We start from the raw sequence: 20,655 nt of genomic DNA, 5'->3' as shown, positions 1-20,655 counted from the left end.
GGGGTGAAAGACACGTAATAGCACAGCCTGGATGAACAGTCACAGAACTGCAGAATTGTTGAGGCTGGAAAATATACAATTTAACTGAATATGCATAATCTCTCTGGAAATGTTCCAAACTTGTGTTGGATCCATTCTTTTTAAAAACACAGTCTGAGACCATAAAGGTTCTCTCCACTGCCCCTCAGTTTCTGGCAGGCTGTATAGTCTTGTGGGAACACAAGAGGCCAAGCAGCAGTACATGAGAACTGGGTTGGCCCAGGCTAGGACACACCACAGATTCAAGAGGAATCCAAGGCCACTGTACAAAAAGGTAGGTTCAGTCTGTGCACCCCAGAAAACCATGCAATGTATGTTAGGAGCAAACTCAAGCCACAGGTTGAGTTTCCTGTATTTACTGAGATACCTGCCTGAGATGTGCCTTTCTAGCTCACAGTGGACCTGTAACAAGTCTTGACTAAAGCAATCAGCAGCAATCTCCTCTGACAAATAGGGGAAGTAGTGTGATGGGACATGCTAGATTATGTCTCGCTTAGGTGATAGCTTCAATTTAATCAGAGTTTTCACCAAGCAGTTCAGAAGAGAACATAATTTCCTGGTCTCTGCTGAAAACGAGATCTTGGGTGACACTGGTGACGTATCTTAGCTGGAGCTTTCATCCTCCGTTACTTTGTTCATCTCTTCACCTGCTTATTGGTGTTCTCCCTAAACACTCTTGCAAAGTTAAGGGGAAAAACCACAGGTGGGGTGGCTGAGTCTGAGACTGCTGAGACATCAGTGGTGAAAAGGAGATCAAGGGGCTTTCCACTCCCTGGTGCCGACCTCTATATGGGAGACCTGGAGAACCCAGGGATGACAGAGGTGGTGAGAGCAGACGGGACCTCATGCTGTCAGGGAAAGCAAAGGTCAACGGACACGGTGCGGCTCGGCACGCACAGAATGGAGGGTGAGGCCGGGCGGGGCGCCTTAGGACGGGGCGTGGCCGCTGAGGGCGGGGCCTCCGAGGGCGGGGCCAGCTGGGCGGGGCCGGCGGGCGGGCGCAGGTGCGCAGGTGGCGGGGCGGGAGAAGGCGGCCGCGGCCATCCTGCTGCAATTTCCCTGTGTCACGGCTCCCGTCTCCTAGCAACGGCGCCGAGTCCGGCCGGCAGCCGCGGCAGCCGCGCACCGCCCGCAGCGGCGGCGGCACAGTCAGTGGCTCCGCCGGCCCGGCGGGTCCGGCGGCGAGGGCGGGCGGGCGCTGCCGGGGGGCAGCCCCGCGGCGGGAAGGATGCGGCATGGCGAGGGGGCAGCGCTCCCGCGGAGCTCCCTGAGGGGGCCGGCGGCGGCCGGGCCGAGGGGGCGCCCGGCGCTCGGCCTAGCCCCGCCGTCCGCCCGCCCGGGGCCGTGAGGAGCGGCGAGGCGGCGGCGGGGCGAGCGCCGTGCGGGGATGCCCGCTCAGGCCGGAAAGTTTCCCCGCGGCGGCTCGGCCGCTTCCCGCGCGGACTTCTCCCCGGCCCTCCTCGGTAAGTGACCACGTCCCCTCTCCGCTGCCATCTTGAGCGGCGCCTCCGTCCGCCCGCGACCCTCGACCGACGCCCCGAGAGCGGCCCGAGGCTGCCGCCCGGCGGGACTGAGCGCCTGCCCCGACGGCGGGGAGCTGCGGGGCCAGCCCTGCCCGCGGAGCGCCCGTCCTGCCCGCGGAGCGCCCGGCGGAGCCAGCGGCAGCCCCCGGCTGGCTCCCCGGTTCTGCCGCCGGAGTGCCCTTAGAGCGGTGCGTGGCGGCCCCATGCCCGGCGGCCGGAGCCGGCGAGCCCTGTCTGTGGCGCCCGAGGGGCGGGAAGGGGTTAAACCGGCTCCTGTTAATACTGTTAAAACTGTATTTGGTCTTTACCGATTCGGGTCGGGGTAGCGCTTGACGGCTTCTTACGGAGCCGGCGGCGGTGGGCTGGGGCGCGGATGGAGGTCGCGGTTAGTTTGTGCGAAACGTGGCTCCAGTTCCTGCCAGTCCCGGGTTGTTTGGTTGTATTGCAGTCGCTGGCGATGACCGGTGGTCCCACGGTGCCCTCGGTTGCATGCCGAGCTCTGCTCTCTCCGTCGCCACAACTAAGTGCCAGGCGATGCCAGATTGGGAAGGTTTGCTTGTACATGATTGCCATCTCTTTTGCTGTGATGGAGGAGACGGGCTGCTGACTAGTGGGGCAGCAGAAGGAAAGGGACCAACGAACTGATAATCAAAGCAAAATATGCCCCAATAATTACACTTGTGCATCAACAAAGAACGAACGCGCTTTTTGTAGTTTTTTTCTTTTTTTTTTAATAAGTAGTTCAGCGATAAGAATGAAAAGACAAGTCTCCCCTCTTTGTTTTGAGCATGCGGTACCTCGGAGAGTAATTTAACAATGTCCTTGCTGACAACACCCGTCTTTTTCCGGGGGAAAATACAAACAGAGTAAGTGGGACACGAAATTACCTCATACGTGGCAGTCTGGGAATAGAACAGAAAATATTTAAAAGCTGAACAGGGGAAGGTGAGCAATAGGTTTGGTTTGGTTGTTTTTGTTTTTTTTTTTTTGAAGGGGTGCTTGCTTAATCTCCTTTCAGTGAAATGAATTGAACTTTGTGAATCATATTATATTTGGTGCTGTCATCTTTTTCTCCCTCAAAAAATAACCGGACACTCAGAAAGAGAGAGGGGGGAGGGAGATCCTGCTCTTAGGTAGCATGGCACAATATCTTGCAAAAAGAATTGCAACAGTGCAGGAATTGCTCCTACACTCTGCATCTTGTAGTTCAGATCACTGGAAGGGGGAGATAGATGACTTCTGATGATCTACTAAAACAACAGCCATAAATGCTCAATGTTTAGTCCCCTGCCGGTTTCCCTACAAGCAGTCGTTGCTGTTTCCCTAGATGACTTGCAGGGGTTCACTCCTCCTTTAATAAGATTTGACATACCAGCCACCATCTCCCCTTTCTGGGGCCAGGGGAGGAGGGAGGAGATTTCGCCTCTGTTACATAACAGTTACCTGGAGCATTGCACATGTTTCCAAACCAGGGGTGCCTCTAGACCGCAGGTGGGAGGTGAATTTCTGTAATATTGCAGATCAAGTGCAAATGGCTAGGAAGAAACTTTTACACAGGGCACTGCTTGCCGGTGTTCAAATGTTTCCCTTGTGCATTTTGCAGTAATTGCTTTACCGCTCATTTAAGAAAGGCAAATAATATGTTCAACCCTCTCCTCAGTAATGTACGAGTAGTATAATGAAACAAACGTTATCTATAGATCAAATACACTGCCTTCCTACTTTTATTTGCCTTATCCCCTCAAATCCTGCATGACATCACTAACCACAGTCAGTGTGCAGTGTAACCCCAGATCCCATTAGGGAGTGGGACTCAGCATCTCTGAGCTCAGGTGCTTTGCAAGCTCCTTCTGAGACCAGCAAGATGATTTTTTTTGTTTACATCAGCAGATACCACTCCCTCTATTGTTTACCTGGAGCGTAAATAAACTAATTAGCTGTTTGGCAAGAATGTAGTGGGGCACATGGCTGTTTGGATGCTATCAGTCTGCTTGTCTCTTTCTCATACATGGGAGCTCTGTGGGCAAGGCAGATGGGCCTGTTGGTATCAAACCCCATCCCACTTGTTGAGGGTTTAAATCAGCAGGAGTTTGAATGAGGAACAGTAAAGAGAAATAACTTTTGTGGTGCAGGTCTACACTTGGTCCTCATCCTCTTCTTTTTTCCCTTTCACTGCAGGAGCTGGAGTGGCCGTGGGGGGCAGTGCTCTGGGTAGCCAGCCATGATTGCCACTGGAGGCCTCCTGAGGATCTCAGCTAGGAAACAGGACCCCTTGCGACCCCAAAGTCAAGTTCCCAAACGCAAACGTAAGGCCAAAAAGAAGCGCAAGAACGACGTGGTGGTGGTGAAAGGCAAGCTCAAGCTGTGCTCCCTCTCAGGGCTCATCGCCCTGTGTGGCATCCTGGTACTCCTGGTGGGCATTGCCTTGGCCGTGGTGGGCTACTGGCCAAAGCCCAGCCAGGTGTACAGAGAAGGCAGCTTCAGTGGGGGCCGGCACCTGGCACCACAGGGTGGCACCCTCAAGAACCGCTCCCAAAGCCAGGAAGGGGCACAAGCAGTGATCCATCCGCAGTCACCCTCCAGAGCCAACATCTCCACCACTACTACCACCCAGGGGTCCCCACAGTCCCCCCCAACTTCCTCGTCTCCCCAGGCCTCAGTGGGTTTTCTTTTCCGTCTTTTCTCAAGCTACTTGCATTCAGACAAGCTGAAGGTGCTGGGCCCCCTCATCATGGGTATCGGCATCTTCCTCTTCATCTGTGCTAATGCAGTATTGCATGAGAACCGTGACAAGAAGACCAAGATCATCAACCTGCGTGACCTCTACTCCACTGTCATTGATGCCCACAGCCTGCGGACAAAGGACGGAGGCACCCCAGCCTCAGCCCCTCTCAATGGCTTTGTCAACTACGTGCAGTCCCGGGGCCTAGAGCTAAAGCCTGGTGGTGAAGGCCTGGGTACTGCGGCCATGCTGGCCAAGAGCTCCTGGCCACCAGGGCTGGGTGTCTCCCTTTCCCCACCGGACCTGGCATCCTCGCCACGGCGTTCCTCGTTCTGCACCCCACTGCAGCCGCCCAGCCTGGCTGAGGCTGTGTACAGCATCTACCGGGAGCGTGCTGCCCTTGCTGGCCGCACCATCACCAGCCCACCCTGCAGCCCACCAGAGAGCTGGGGCCAGCGCAGCACAGCCAGCTCCATCGTCGGCTCTTCACTCAGCGCCTTCACCCTCTTGCCCTTGGCACCAAGCAGCGGAGGGGGAGGCTGGCGGAGGCCCCCAGGTGAGCGGGGAGCCCGGGAGATTCCACGGGGGGAGTTTGAACTCAGCCTGACTGACCTCAGCAGCAGTCGCATCGAGGGAGGCTGTGGGACGAGGAGGCACAAGCTGGTTCTCAGGAGACAGAGCACTAGCTGCTTGCCTGATGCCAGGCGTCCCCTTTTCCCTGAGCCCCCTCAGTCCCCAGCTGTCAGCGGCGGCACAGACTCCAGCCTCTTGGTAAAGGCATCTTCTAGCTACTCCAAATCTCTGGATCTGGGGGGATCACCCCCCTCCAGCCCCCCTGCCGTCACCAGGGCGGACTCCCAGAGCTCCCAGTCTGAGCCTTCCAGCAGCAATAAGGGCTACAGCCACCTGGAGGAGGCAGGCACCTCCTTGGAGTCAGTTGCCAACACCCCAGCCAGTAAAATCCAGGACTGTGAGGAGGAACCAGCTGAGAAGACAGACCCTCTCAAGGCTACCAGCAGAGAACAAACAGGGGACCAGTCCCAGCAAACTCAAAGACAGTACACAAATAAAGAGAAACTCTTTATGATTTCTAGGTCGCACGCTGCATTAGGGCTGGAGGACGGGGAACTGGAGAGTACTGGCATCTAAACAAAACCGAGAAGGCACAAGGACACCTTGCAGCCCTCCACACCTTCCCCCCCTTCTCCATCTTCTTGTGGACTTAGGAAACTAATCAATATCCAAAGAGCTACAGTATGTTGCCCTTGAAAATTGAGTACAGTAAAGCCTGTAGATGACTTCAGGAAGAAAAAGAAAACCCTTTCTGTCCGATCGTGATTGTATGTTCCATGCAAGCCAAATTGTATTAAATATCCACAGTCCAGTAAGTTCTTTGGATCAGATTAATACAATTTCGGACAGAATAACTGTGCACTTTACTGTTTTGATTTCCAAGTGCCCCTTTTTTCTTCTCCTCTGATTTCTTTCTTGCTGATTTGTCACTAACTGCTTGAAAACTGCAGGTACCTTTTTAAGCTCAATAGCAATGTGGTCTTCAGATCAAGAAAGCCGAGCTCTCTCTTTGTTTTGGTTCAATCACTAAAAAGTTTGCAAGGCCTTAAGGATGATGTACCTTGACAAAGAATGAGTTTGTTTAAATTCTAGAAAAATGACAATTTAGAAGAGACTGGAGCGGAACAGAGCTCTGATCTAGTTAAAACCATTACATTCCTGAATCCAAAATACCTACTACTATGTGACACTTTATTAAGTATTATTACTCATGTATTGACTAATAGCATTAAAAGATTTTTTTTTTAATAAAACATTTACAAACAAAACTGCTACACTAAAGAGTCCTTTATTTTGGTAAGTAATTACAGCTATCAGAAGCCTTTTGTTTTTATACTGTGAAAGATTATAGAGATACTATGAGGCCAAAGGTTCGCTTATGCTTTTAAGTGGGTAATCAATCATTTTGGATTAATTTCCAAGTAAACACTTCTTCAGACTGAGAAACCGCACTTTAATTCAATCAGAAGACTCTGCCTCCATTTCTAACAGTGCTCTGTGACAGCTGAAGAAATGTGAGATTTTGACAAGCTAAGGAAAAAAAAATTAAAGGTTTGACCTACTATTAAAATTAGATTTTTCATGACTAACACATTAATCTCAAACTACAGCATATTCTTTCTGGGTTTTTCACTTCCCTTTAAGTGTTTCTTTAATTCTTTCTGCTGTTTTGGTTCCTATTTGTGAATGCATGTGCATAAGATTAATTTTAAAGCATAATGGTAGCCCTGTCAATCTCATAGCAGTTGGCCCTGTTTAAGTTAGCGGAGGTTTCTCACTGAATTTGGTGGGGTGAGGATTTCTTCCTGCGTGAGAAAGCATCAGGTTTCCTGAAGGCTGGAGAATGCCTTGTCTGTAGGCAGTTTCTTTGGTAAATTGATGAGCTGTTTCATTTTCGTAGCTGCAGCACAGCAGGCACTTTCTTTATTTTGGCAAAGCAGCTTTATGTGCTCAGAAAATTTTGTCAATACTTCAGATTTTAAATAAGGATGTGGCATTTCACTATGACAAGAAGAGAAATCGACATTAAACAACTCAAATGTGTAGGAAGGCAAGAGTCTTTCTGTTGCAATTTTTTGTTATGGTTTCATGTTTTAAAATGCTTAGTTACATGTTGAAATACTAACATTATAATACATTGTAAAATTGAAAACATATATCGATAAATGCAATTGCATTTAGTAATCTGGCAAAGTCCTCTATTAAATACGGCTAATTTAAAAGAAAGGAAGAAAAAGCAATTTGCCATGTCAGAGTCTCAAAACTGAAGAAGCAGAAAATGCATGTTCTCTTGAGCAACAAAGACATCCAGGTGGATTGTTCCTCCTGTCAGTGGCACCAGTGCATTGACTATATGAACCTCACTGTGACATTTCGTGCTATGACACAGCTAGCACACAACTGGCAAAAATATGTTGTAAACTTGCCTGGACTGGCATGAGGCGGATTAGACACTGTGTGAACTGAGAAGTGTGTGGCTCGGCTGGCACTGGTGTTTGCACAGTTTCCTTTCAGTTCCCTGTGGTCAACAGTGCTGCGCTTCTGCTCCTTCTCTTGTGATTTCCAGCAAGATTTATGAGATGTATCTGAGCAGCATTACCTAGTGCTGACAGAGATACCAATTACTGACACAGCTGAAAACACCCAGTTATTTTCCATGTGAAAACCCTTCATGGAGATGCAAGAGAACAGAGGAGTCATGGGTGCTACTTATTGAAGCACTAGGTCCTCATAAAGATGTGGCAGGGGGTTGCTTTATTCAGAGAGGGGGAAACATGCTTATTTAAATATTCTTAGCAAAGTTTTCTGTAGTCATCTGTACCTACAGGCTGCTCTGAAAACAAAAAAGCAAACAAAAGGCAAAACAAAACACTTTAAAAAAAATCTGGGTACTCCTTTGATTTTAAAATAGAGAAGCCCAGTAATTCTTCTGATGATTAACTTACTGCAAAGCTTTCTGAGTAACAAAATTACAACAGGGTTTAGGTTTAATAAGTAAAATTATAGCTTGTTCCTGTGTTGCCAAAAAAGGTGTGAAATGTGAACATTTATCAGTCAAGCTGGATTTTTTTATAACAGCAGCTAAAAGTGAATTGCAACACGTAGATTAATAAGCAGAGAAAACTACCTCTCTGCAAGTTATCAAAAATCATTTTTTTTGCAAATGTATTAATTAAAACTATTTGTTGAGCAACTTAGGCAGTGGTAGAGTTTGAGTCAGAAACTTTTGTTTAAAATTCAAGATGGGCAAGTTAGTTTAACATACCAGTGTTGGAAAACATCTGAGAAATTCAAACTCCTGTGCACCAGCCCTGGCTGCTGTTAGTACCATTAGCCTGGGAGAGAAATGCAGCAGCTGGTAAGGAGCTGAGCTTCTCCCAGTGATACCAGCAGGTGCTGGAAGTGCTGGGGTTTGTGTGTTGACCTGTTCTTGACTCTTTCCCAGCTGGGCCTGAGCGCTTCTCAGGGCTGCCAGGCTGCCTCTTGGCCATCGTTTGCTCATCCTGTCACTTGCTTATGCATTTTCTCTCTGATCTGTTTTCTTCTTTTTAACCTTCATCTCCAGTGTCCTGCCACCAAGTGCTTCCTCCATAGTCCTTGTCAAGAGCTGAGCAGCTATACTTAGCAGTATCTGCCTGCCTACGTGTTGTAAAAGAGATGTATCCCTACAGAAAATGTTTATTAAGTAATTGTTAGTCTCCCTGTTTAAAAAGTGATATCCCTGAATATCTATTAAGCTAGAATACCTGGAGAAATTAGATTTTGGCCCAGAAATGTGTGATCTGTTTTGTGAGTGGGTTGTTTTTTTGGGTTTTTTTTGTTTGGTTTTTTTTTTGTGTGTGGTTTTTTTTTGTTTGTTTGTTTGGTTGGTTGGTTTTTTTTTTTTTTTTTTTAGCATAGAATTGTGCTATGGTATTTATATAAAAATTTCCAGAGGAAAAGTTAATTTCTGCTTGAGCACTCAGAATACTCCCATTGCTAGATAGAAGGCTGCTGCATCTGTTTGTTACAAGTATAGATGCTGGTTGGACCAGTCTCAGGACATAGGCAAATGCCCTAATTGTACTTCAGTCATGCTGCTCTTTATTACAAAACCCTCAGGACTCTGAAGAACCTGCTGACATGATCGTACCATAACCCACTTAAAGCTCAGCTTTCACTGGCTGGAAAAGTACTTAAAATCTTTGCATTAACCCGGCTCCCTTGACTGAACTGATTTACTGAACTCCCCAACTGTTGATATCTCAGCTGATGTACTACAAAAGCCTATAGCCCAGATTTATTACTGTCTATTAGTTACATATATTTTTTAAAAGCATTCTCAAGGATCGGAGCTGTCCAACAGTAATAGCGCACCTAAAAACATTGAATTAAGTAACTGTTAACATAGTTTTATGTCTGCAGTCTGAGATAAGAGTATGGATTTCCATAATAGCCAGAACAGTTTACACAGAAGGAGCAATGTGACTTCAATTAAACAATAATGTTCATTAAAAGTAAGAGAGATGGCACAATGGTAAAGGTTATTTGATTTCAGTAGGATGAATAGCCTTTTATAACATCTCACCGTTTTTCTTTCTAAACAAGAATATGTTTGTGTGAATGAAATAAAACAGAACTGTATTTATAGGGACAAAGGAGAATTACTAATAATTTAAGTAGATTGCCAATTAATGCTTTGCCTCATTAATATATTTCAGTCCCTCATTTCTCTCTATTTGAAGAGAGAGAGGAGACAAGAAAGCAACAACAAACCTCTGGCCATAACTTAGCTAGAAATCAGACTTTGCTACATAAAACCATGAAAAATACGAGTGCTCAGTGGTAACTGATAATTAAAATCTTAATAATCAATAAAAGTATAGGTTTTTTAGCCTTTTTTATTTTTCTTATAGAGCAAATACATCAAACTTCCCTCAGAAAAAGCCTCTCTCTCACTTCTCCAAGACTGTCAATAGCAATATCACAGAGCTTTATCTAAGCTGCTTAATTACTATTTTTCTCTACCAAGGATGAGTCAAGGGTTCAGTTTGGTCCCACAAACAAGATGCACAGTGTGTGCAGGCACAATCTGGGGGGATAAATGGGGTCTCACAGACCCAGGCAAAAATCTGCAAATGGAAGACTATACTAGCATCTATACTAGCAGAAGCCAAGCTTACTTTTTACCTCTTCTAAAACCTCCGAAGTGGAAACGTCCAAGCAGGCCCACTAGAAAATACCTTCTACTATTTAGTTTTCATGGTAAGCACGGAGACAGAGGGAGGCCCTGGGGGTCCAACAGAGGCAACTGTGAGCAGGTGAAATGGCATCCCAGTTTGCGTTTGGGAACTGGGCTACTGGAAAGGATCTGATTAGATCATGGGATAGTTCAGGAACTGGAGGAGCATGGCCTGTGTTTATCTGCTGGTTAGGCTTTTAGCTACATTTTGATTAGATAGAGGAAGTAGAGCCACAGTACTACTTTTAATTTTTTCTCTCAATGATTGTTCTTTTTAAATGACATTGCAACAAGACAGAAAGCTTGTTTGGGGAAAGTATCAGAAATGCAAACTATACAAGTGTCAAAATCACTCATGCTGTGAGGTTTCCTTTGCCCTCCTCTGCACAAAGGAGTTTCAGTCTAAGATTTTGAGAATGACTTTTTTCTTTTTCCCTTTCTCCTCATGTCAAATTTGGTTCTGGTGAAGACATGTAACTAATACTCGCAGACTAGGAGATATTATAATAGAAACGGGGAGAGATTGTCTTTAGCAAAGCAGCCCATTCCACGCTAAGCTTCACAGCTAAAGTGAAAAATGGCAAATAAAAGTCAACGTTCAGCATTCAAGTGATTTATTATTTTCATAAAGGTTTAAAGGAACTCCAACATTGAAGAAAACATAACCCACAAGGCCAGGGTATAGTTATTGCTAAACGACTGGAGGAACCATCACAATATTTACTAAAATATCTAAATATATTGAGACAAATTATGTTTTGCTTTGGTTTTATTATTATTTTGTATTATTTATATTTTGAGTTTATTATATTATTTTTAATTTTATTATTTATTTTTACTTCTGCAACACCATAAAATGGCCTTCCTCCCTCCTTCCTGAAGCCTACTTTAGGTCTCTCTGAGGGGTCTAGCATGTTTTTACTTCATTGACTTTACAATCAAAATTCATTTTAAAGAAACATAGTTTGGTCTCATAGCCTAATAGAACCTATTAATTAAAATGCTTATACAGTCCCTATTAAAATAGCATCAGATGATATCACAGTCCTTACTGTATTTCTCACTAATGCCTTGGGTACAGAGCGTGACTGTCTTCCTTCGTAAAAACAAGGCACTGAGATACAGACCAAGTGTGCAAAGACCACATTTATTTTTTTGAAAGGGAAAAGAATACAAACACCAATATGTGGTAATGACAGCACACAAATATCATATTTGGAGTAACGTTTCCAAATCACACAAGTAGCTTACTGTGGAACAGAGCGTGAAGGCTTGTCGTCCAACAGGAGATTCATCCATCATATTTAACAGAGCCTCTTTCTGCATGCAAGACACTGAAGTGTTAATCTATTTTACTGTCTTTCAGACTTATTGCACACAATATTACAGGAAATAAGTTTGTAAAAGCATAAGACTTTCCAGAGACCTCCCTGCAGAATATTTAAGGACCCAAGCAATATTAGGTAGCTGATGCCATTCTGTTTCAAACGAGGAACTGAAAATGAGAACAGGTAAAGCCTGACACTGCTTATTAGTTTACTGTGGTGATGATAACTTCTGTTTTTGGAAACTTAAATCTGTTTGCTGGCACTGGTAGCTCTGGGCTAACTTGGTGTGTAAAAATGTAGTACGACAATTCTTGTCTGTGTGGCTGTCTGCAACATGTACAGCATCTGGAACCACAGCACTGAGAAAAGGACAGGTGCTAAGGCTGCTTCTCTCACCATCTGATCAGAGACTAGTACAAACAAACCGTGGAAGGAAGTTGTCTCTTTTTGACCCTTAGAGTTTTGGTGCATCATCATTGCTTAATGAAGGAACTACATGTTTTAAGGAACTTCTGGGGACTAACATGCAGGAAAGGTGATGTCACCTTCGTAGCAATGGTCTTTGCAAAGTTCTACTGCATCTTCTCTGGCACACAGCAGGGAAAACAGCAATAAAAGCTGTAGCACAGTTTTGGTATCCATGAGCTCCTCATGCTGCAGCAGTACTGTGCCTTGGTAGCCCGCTGGCTAGTCCAGGCTTGTCACTGACACTCTGGGAGAAGATGGAAAGAGGCACAAGATGAGCTATGGAAGGTCAGCAGCTTCTAGCCATCACAAGTTTGTATGTCAGCTGCCAGAACAGCACCTAGAGAGTCCCAGGAATTACTTAAATAGCAAAAGAAGCCAACACGATTGAAGGTTGCATCATCCCCTGTGTCATCAAGAAGGCACTATTAAAGATGACAGGCAAAGTCAGTGAAGTTTCCGTTGCACTCGTCCTTGCAGTTTTGGGTTGTCAAATGTGGACAAAAAGGAACCACAAAATATTGCAGCTGCACCACCTGTGCTCTAGTAGCACTCAGCTGTTGCCATCTATAGCTGGCACTGACTTCACTGTAACTCCTCACAGCCTCCATAAGAGCTCTGTACAGCTCTGCTAACATCATCCTAGCCAAACAGAGCGGGGGAAATAAAAGGCTTTCCTTTCCTCAAATGGGAGAATCCAGGGCAATGGCTAAATTGAGCTGTCACCTCACTCTCTCCCCACACATCTCTGCTGTCCCTAAGCTGGACCACCCCAGGGCCACCATGGCCACAGCCAGTGTTGCCTCCTAGTGTGACACACACCCCCATCCTGCCCAGCTGCCTCTGCCTGATGGATCCAGGGAAGCTGAGGGGCCTGCAGTCAAAGGATGTTGATGCATTCAAAGTAATTGCATTCGTAAAGCAGTAGTAAGCTAACGCTTACTGTATCTTCCATTTCATCAGCAAACTAGTCCTGCCCTCTGCTCAGATAAATGTTTTATGCTGCCTAATGATTCACCAGCAGGTTGAATTAATTCTCATATAGGCAACAGATTTATTGACAACATTTTCCAACAAGTTTATTAGGTGCGTATCCAAAATATTCAAATATTCCATAAAATATTGTGGCTTAGTTTACAGTTCTACAACTTGCAACCTAGCCAAATAAGCTTCAGGTAACTCTGCCACTAAAAAATAAAGAAAAAAAAAAAGGATAAAACTACATTTTCCAGCAAAACTGATAAAGAGAGTGAACATAAGTATTTTGTTTAATCCCAGCCTAGAGAAATGGTTGGGTGAGAGACAAGAATCAGCTTTGGATCCACAACAGTTTCTTTGCTTAGAATTGCCATTTTACAACTCAGTCTCCTACTGAGCTAGAAATTTTCATTAGGAAATTAGGGCATAAGTTATTCAAATTATTTTAGAGCAAGTTGTGGATTCCTCTGAGCAGTTGGAATGCTTATAAGTTACAGAAAAAATAAAATTAGCCCTAAACCAGTCCTAAAACATTTCTGCTTTAATGCAAAAAATGAAATACACATAGTAATGTGAAGGATGGACAAGGTTTTGTCAGCAGGAGCTTCAAGTGGCCTGGGTGGCATTGGTAAGTAATACATTCATTTTGAACACAAGCTGGTAAGTGTTCCATACTATGATGCTGGATTGCCTAACCTTTTATACTTTCTTTCCTACCACATGACAGGTTATTTGTATTATACATAGTAAATGGGAACAATATCCAGTATGCAACCCTCTCTTAAAAAGTATTTGCTTTATGAATATAGGGAGTATTTAGTATTCATAACTCTGAAATAGCAATTAATACACTGTTTATACCATCTTAAAATATAGAAGTAATAGCGGGTCTTGTTATATCAAGAATACTGAGAATCGCTCTGTTTCTCCTCTGTCAAGGGTTGCAACTTAATCATCTTTTGTTCAAATGAATAATTCTGTTATGGTACAGAGTGTAAGCAATTATGTTACAGGTGCTCACTCCTGCATATTGTAGCAACATGACATATATAAATCATCATGTTTATGCACAACTAATACACATTACTTCTACATAGCCCAAAGAACTGAGCCAATTGCTGATAAACCAAATTCTAGTGCAACACATGGAGTGACATATGCATTCAGGGTAAAACAGGTGTCCTAGATGGAGAAGGTAATGTGGAAACAGCTGATCCCACCACAGCAGTGATTTAAAGGCATAAGCATGGTCAGAGATGTTTGAAATTAGAGGTTAGGCTGAACTTGCCACAAGTTAGCAAAGCAAAAAATTATAAAAAAGAAGAAAACCCAAGTCATGTAACTGAAGGCAATGCCATGGAGCCCTCCCACAGCCCATGAAAGCAGTGGCAACTCAAAAGGAGAGAGGGAGCTCTCTCTGCCAGTGCCATGTTGTACATCACGTACATAGGAAAGGTCCCAAGTTAAGGCAGGAGCAATTCCAACTCCTGTGGCCAGTGCGTCCTTGTGTCCTAAGCAAACATTGTTCCTCCAGCAACTGGTGAAGCACCTGCTACATTGCAGGCTGCAGCACAGAGCCTGTTCCTCAGTGTGGAGCAGGGATACCAGGGGCAGCAGCAGCCTCACCTCATCCTACAGCAGAACCCAGAAGTCCCAGAAATGGAAACATGGCAGAATCATTTCCGTCCCCTTCACCATTTCCTCCTTCTGCACCCATGTCACGCACACCAGATTAGCACCAGTTATGTTTACATGCCCAAGGCTGGAGCCAGCCTGAGACATTTCCCCCTGTGCTCGGCACCAGTGAGGCCCCACCTCAAACCCTGTGCTCAGTTTGGCCCCCTCGCTACAGGAAAGACCTTGAGGTGCTGGAGAGAGTTCAGAAAAGGGCAATGAAGCTGGTGAGGGGCCTGGAGCACAAGTCTGATGAGGAGCAGCTGAGGGAGCTGGGGCTGTTTGGCCTGGAGAAAAGGAGGCTGAGGGGAGACCTTATTGCTGTCTACAGCTACCTGAAAGGAGGTTGTAGCATGGAGGGCATCAGTCTCTTCTCCTGAGTAGCAAGTGACAGGACAAGAGGAAATGGCCTCAAGTTGCACCAGGGGAGTTTCAGATCAAATATTAGGAAACATTTATTCATGGAAAGGGTTGTCAGGTACAGGAACAGGCTGCCCAGGGAAGTGGTTGAATCCCCATCCCTGTAGGTGTTTAAAAAACACATAGATGAGGTTTGTAGGGACCCGGTTTAGTGCTATAGTTAGGTTAATGATTGAACTTGATGATATTAAAGGTCTCTTCCAACAAAAATTATTCTATGACAGCCCATGACACCAAATCCTGCTTTTTGCTGCTGCTTCTCTACATCATCTGCATAAATTGAAGAGTATAGGGAGAACTTGTGCCCTTTCTGTCTTATCTTACACCATACTTTGTAGATGCTGCTTATTTAAGTGCTGCTCTGCAAGGCCTTGATGTATGCTTACTGGTACACTTGCTGCAATCCCATTTTGTGCTGGCTTCGGTTTCCATTTGAAGTCAGCAGTACACTTGCTCAGTTATTTCGTGTAGGATTACAGCAGCTCAGAGACTTTGTGATGGCCCAGCACCCCCATTGCAACAAGGGATCTGCAAAACAGAACGGGGGCTTACAAGCAGCAAAGTGAGCTTGCCCAGAGACTCTACCAGCTTGAAGGGGTGATGTTGGGCATCCTGTCCTGCAGCAGCAAACAGAGTCACAGAAGCACACTAGGGATTAAGTGGTACAACAAGCACTGTCCTCACTGCAGGGTGTTCACTACCCAGAAAATGGGAGAAAAGGGGTACTAGCTAGGAAATGCAGTCAAATACAGAAGCATCATAGCAGAGGCAGAAGTGTGGGACCCCAGGATGAACTAGATGAGTGTAGAGAGAATGAGGAGTAGCACAGAAAATAAACAGCAATGGGAAAAGGCAGTGCTAAAGGAAGGTCAAGTAACTGGGTAATGAAGCAACCTGCACATTCTAGGAAGTGCTCCTGACAATGGGAAAAGATGTACTTTCAGTTTTTTAGAGCAGATTTAACTATGTAAGTATATCTCCTGGGTATAAAAAAAAGCTAAGGAGATCTGATTTTAACCACCACTTTCACATGCACTACTACTTGCTTTCTATGCAGAAATACCGGTCAGTTGAGCAATGGCTGATCTCCAGAATAGAAAAAGAAAATAAAAGAGTCCTGGGTGGACATTCAATAACTAAAATATCTTGATTTTCAGAAAGCACTTCATTTCTTTCCTTTGAGTGTGAAAAGTATGCTCTGATCTACATATATAGACTTTTTAGAGTCTCTTTATAAGACTTGCTCCATGTTTCTGCTGCACAGGTCAGTGACCAGAATCCATGGTAGGAAGCCAGCTTCAGAGGTGTTAAGCCTGCACAGTGCCTGGATTTAAGCCCATCTGAGAGTGGTTTGTGAGAAGAAAACTGTACAATACAATTACATCGAGTTTCTTAGGATTTATGGGTCCCTAGATGTGTCCTTCTGACTCTAACTAAATCTAAATATTCCCAAAGAAACAGCTCTCTGAATGGGGGTACTTGTCTAACACGGTGTCTTTCAATCCCACATCTGCTTTTAGTTTCATGGCAATGAGATGGGAAAGAAATGGAAGACTTCCTAACAGAAAAACAAGTAGTTTTGGTCTGATTCACCCCATCAACACTCCAGAGTGCCATAAGCAAGCCCTTCTCTTGGCTAAAGGACTGCAGCCCTTCAGCTGCAGGTCAGGGTGATGATGTGTGAGTGGGACTGTACAAGCAAGAGCTTCATGGCCAAGTAGGGGCAGATGACCCACAGATACAGGGCTCATGACCCACAGATACAGGGCTCTTACTCAGTTGCATCTAACCCCCCAAAAACGTAACATCCAGAAGCAAGAACTGCCTCAGCTGTTCAGATGGCAAAGGCCCATCTGATGTTAAGTGCCTAAGAGCAACCAGTAACAAAGCATTTACAAAACATTCCTAATACTTTGGCTTTTGCATCCTGTTTATTAGAATAGCTAGTTTAACAAACATCCAGGTAAAACAAGCCAAGACGCAGGGAGATGCTGTTGTCATAGCCTGCTCCCAACCTATTTGGAACACAATAATCATTGCAGTGCAATTCAGCATTTAGTTCTTTCCCAAAGAAGGGAGGGAGGAGAAAAAAATACAAGAACAAAAACAAGGCAGCCAGTGGGTAATACATAATGCAAGTTTCTCCCATCCCAGTCCTGTACCATTGTTTCAATAACAAGTTACATTAAACTAAACTCAATTAGAAGAAATTAGTAGATTGCATTTATCTTCTACATTAACTACTAGTGCTTTTACAGCAAATTGCTCAAAGGAGGAAAAAAATAGGCAAGTTAGAGACCATAAAAGGGGGAAAAAAAAGTCATAGAAAAAGAACTGTTAATGCAAGGATCATAAAGACTGAATCAAACTCACGTCTGGACCCAGATTTTATGGTGTAATTTCTCTACAGTAGTCATAAGAAAGGACAATTAATCTGCTTTAGCAGTATAAAGTTATTTTCATTTCAGAAACTCTCACACCTGCCCTACTCATATCAGAACTGTCTAATAACCAAATATATTTCAACTAATTTGAATAAGAAACACCAGGGAACAAAAACATGGATCCCCAGGGCTAAAGCAGAGCACCAACAAAATTTGAGACATATTTTATATTCTCCATCATAAGGCTGAAAACATACTGTTATGATTTGAAGCATTATAGAAGCTTATTTTGACTTGGTTGTCATTAGAGACTAAAGAATCAAATACTGTGGTAGATATTTGGTTTTAAGCACTACTCTAAATTGTCAAGTTTAATCACAATGGTACAACTTAAGTATTTACTTTAACTTAATGTACCAAAACAAGTGTTCTATACTCCCAAGATAAGTGAAATTAATTACCCTACAATCATTACAATAATCTTAAAACAGAATTAAACTTAAATTGGAACCTGCACACAGTAAAAACCCGAACATTTATGAGTGCAGGTTCACTACACATTTGCTACACTCCAGTGCCATCTGTCTATAAAAAGATAATTAACATCTTCAGTAAGAAGAAATACAGCTTGTTGTAATGTGTACTTGGTCCTAGGCCATTGAATCCACTTAAATTCCCAAGATGAATGACACTGCTGATCCTTTTCTGAATAAAGAAATCATTAAGAAACCCTGTTTCCTCAGTACATATTTAAAGCAAATTTTCTGGAAAACAAATTCATCCAGAGCACGCTCATACAGAGATGCTCTGTGGAAGTCTCACTCTTAACTACTCCCCCAAATTAACCTTAAAGCCTTCCTCTAGCATTGAGCAATTTAGCTCCATTTTGAAGACCCCCAGAGAAGCTGGAAACAGCTACTCTCAAATTTGCATTTAGAAGACCATTTGGGGACAAGCCTTTTGAAAGTCCACAACCTTCAGAGAAGTGACACAAAAATAAATGCTCTGCCAAGAACTGCAGCACAAGGGATCTGACACAGACCTCGATGCAGAGTACAAAGAAGGTTCATTAAATGCAAAACCTTCCCTTTCTTCCTGCACAGGGGCTGGCTGGTAGATTTCAGTTTTCCCCCATCCCTGTGAAAAGGGCACAAATACAGGAGGTTGGGAGGTTTTTGTTGTAATTTTTGTGGGTTTATTTGTTGTTGTTTGGGTTTCTGTTATTAGTGGTGGTTGGTATTGGGGAGGGGTGGGGCATAGGGGTGTGCATTTTTTTGCCTTTGTTTTGGTTGCTTGGATTTTTTTGTTGGTTTTGTTTCATCTTGGTTTGGGGTGGGTTTGGGTTTTTTTTGGTTGTTTTGTTTTGTTTCGTTGTTTTGTGGGGAGGTGGTTGCTTTTCTTGTTGTTGGGGTTGTTGGTGAGTTTTTGTGGTTGGTTGTTTTTGCATTTGTTTGTTCAGGTTTGGGGTTTTTTTTTGTTGTTTTGTTGTGGGGGTGTTTGTTTTTAAGTCACATAAGAAGTGGAACAGGTTCAAAACAGCCTTTTAATTTAACAGGGCACATCCTAAACATCCTGCCCAAATGTGTATTCCCATACCCTATGTAGGGAAGCAAAACATCCTATACTTAATACTACTAATTTTTGGGGAGGAAAGAACAGTATTTGATCACATCTTTCTTTGAAATGCAAGCTTTTCAAGAAAAGACATAGCTTTTAAGAGACCAAACCACCGCTTTTCGAGAAGCAATCAGAGCAGAAAAGGGAAGGAGGCCCTTTTCCCAGGGTCTCTTTGCCCTCTTCCACCGGCCTCGCTCGGCCGCCCCTCCCCGCCCCGGGGCCGCCGCTGCTTTCCCGGCGGCGCCACCTGCTGGTTCTCGCTTCCCCGGTTCTGTTTGATCCGGCTCTTAGTCTAACACCTGTCTATACGGGAGACTACGACATAACCACAGTTTAGAAAAACGCTGTTGTGCCCCATGTTCGTCCTCAACACATTTTACATTTAAAAAAAAATCCATTATGGATTTCTTTCCCTCTCTTTTCTTTATCTAAAGAAAACTTAATGCAAAATAATTTTCCCATTAAGTAGCTACTAGCCAAACAAAAGCTTTCACAAGACTGTGTTAACAGCTGAAATAATCTATCACTTGCAGACAGGAAATGAATGATTGTGTCACAATCATGGTTTGGATTCTTAGGTCAGAGCAGCTGCAGGGATTAGGCAAGAGGAGATGGCTGTAAGGCAGTTTTGAGAGGAGAAGGCAGACAGGCAGAAAAGGGAGCAAAGTCAGGGGCTGCAAGGCCCAGAGCAAGATGGGAAGCAGGGCAAGAATAAATATGATGAAGGCAGAAGTGTCTGGCAACAACTTTTGTATCCAGATGCTCACACAGACCTGTAGTGCAGGTTCTTGTTTAGACCTAGGCCTTTCATTATCACAACATTCAGTGATATTTCCCCCATGGATTTTGTTCTACTTTGTTTTGTGAGTCTCCTAAAAAGACATTTTCTGCCAAAAATTCATTCACCATCCCCACCTCAGTCTGGTAGGGCTCAATGCCCCTGTGACTGTTCACCTTCATCATCAAGTGCGGGTTCACTTCACCGAGGACTGCAACAGCTTTATCCTGAACTTGGTGGCAGATCAGGTACATATTCCATTGCTTCACTTTTCTGCAAGCTGCCATCTGTTATCTTTAATTTTTCTTGTTCCTTTTCCACACTCTTCAGTGCATCTGATCTTGCTGGCAACAGACCAAGTGCTGACTTTGAGCAGATCTCCCCAGCTGTAAGAAAAGTCCCATCTGTAGCTTTGGGCTGTCCCTTCACCTCATCGATTTCTTTTTCTTTACCCGTAATTGAAGCCTCAGCAATATTTTCAGATGGTTTATCATCAGCTACTACTAAACACGAGGCAACCTTACAGCTTACAGCAGTTGCTCCTATTTCAGTCTTTGCAGCACTGTTTGGAAAATCTTCACTGGTTGTTTCTCCTACATCTTGTGTTTGCATTTCTTGCTCTTTACTTTCTTCTCTAGCACTGGAACCCACATTGATTGAACACTCACAGTAGTAGTAACCAGATTCCTGCTTCTTCTTACGCATGGCACAGAGATCAATTTGACTGAAAACCTCTGTGCCAAAGTAACTGTCTTCATATTCTTTATACAGATCTGAACAAATTTTTCTGAAGCCCTAAATATTGAAAGAGCAATGAGACATGTATATTACATATACACACACACACACAAATACATGCACTTTAGAAAGGTACAAGATATATCAGGTATTATCTGAATAAAACTTAGCAAAGAAAATACTCCTCCCCTATTA

At 44.3% G+C, this 20,655-nt stretch overlaps 1 protein-coding gene across 1 annotated transcript; it reads left to right on the top strand.

The window, feature by feature from the left end:
- Positions 1–3,783: 3,783 nt before the first annotated feature.
- On the top strand, positions 3,784–5,433 carry TMEM200C (transmembrane protein 200C; the record flags this gene model as incomplete). The annotated part of the gene is made up of 1 exon (XM_080339313.1): positions 3,784–5,433. One exon carries the CDS (start codon positions 3,784–3,786, stop codon positions 5,431–5,433), a length of 1,650 nt encoding a protein of 549 aa, XP_080195439.1.
- Positions 5,434–20,655: the final 15,222 nt, after the last annotated feature.

Source organism: Nesoenas mayeri (genome assembly GCF_963082525.1).
Source record: "Nesoenas mayeri genome assembly, chromosome: 2".
In the NCBI taxonomy this organism is placed as follows: Eukaryota; Metazoa; Chordata; class Aves; order Columbiformes; family Columbidae; genus Nesoenas; species Nesoenas mayeri.
This window is presented reverse-complemented; position numbering and strand designations above follow the sequence as displayed.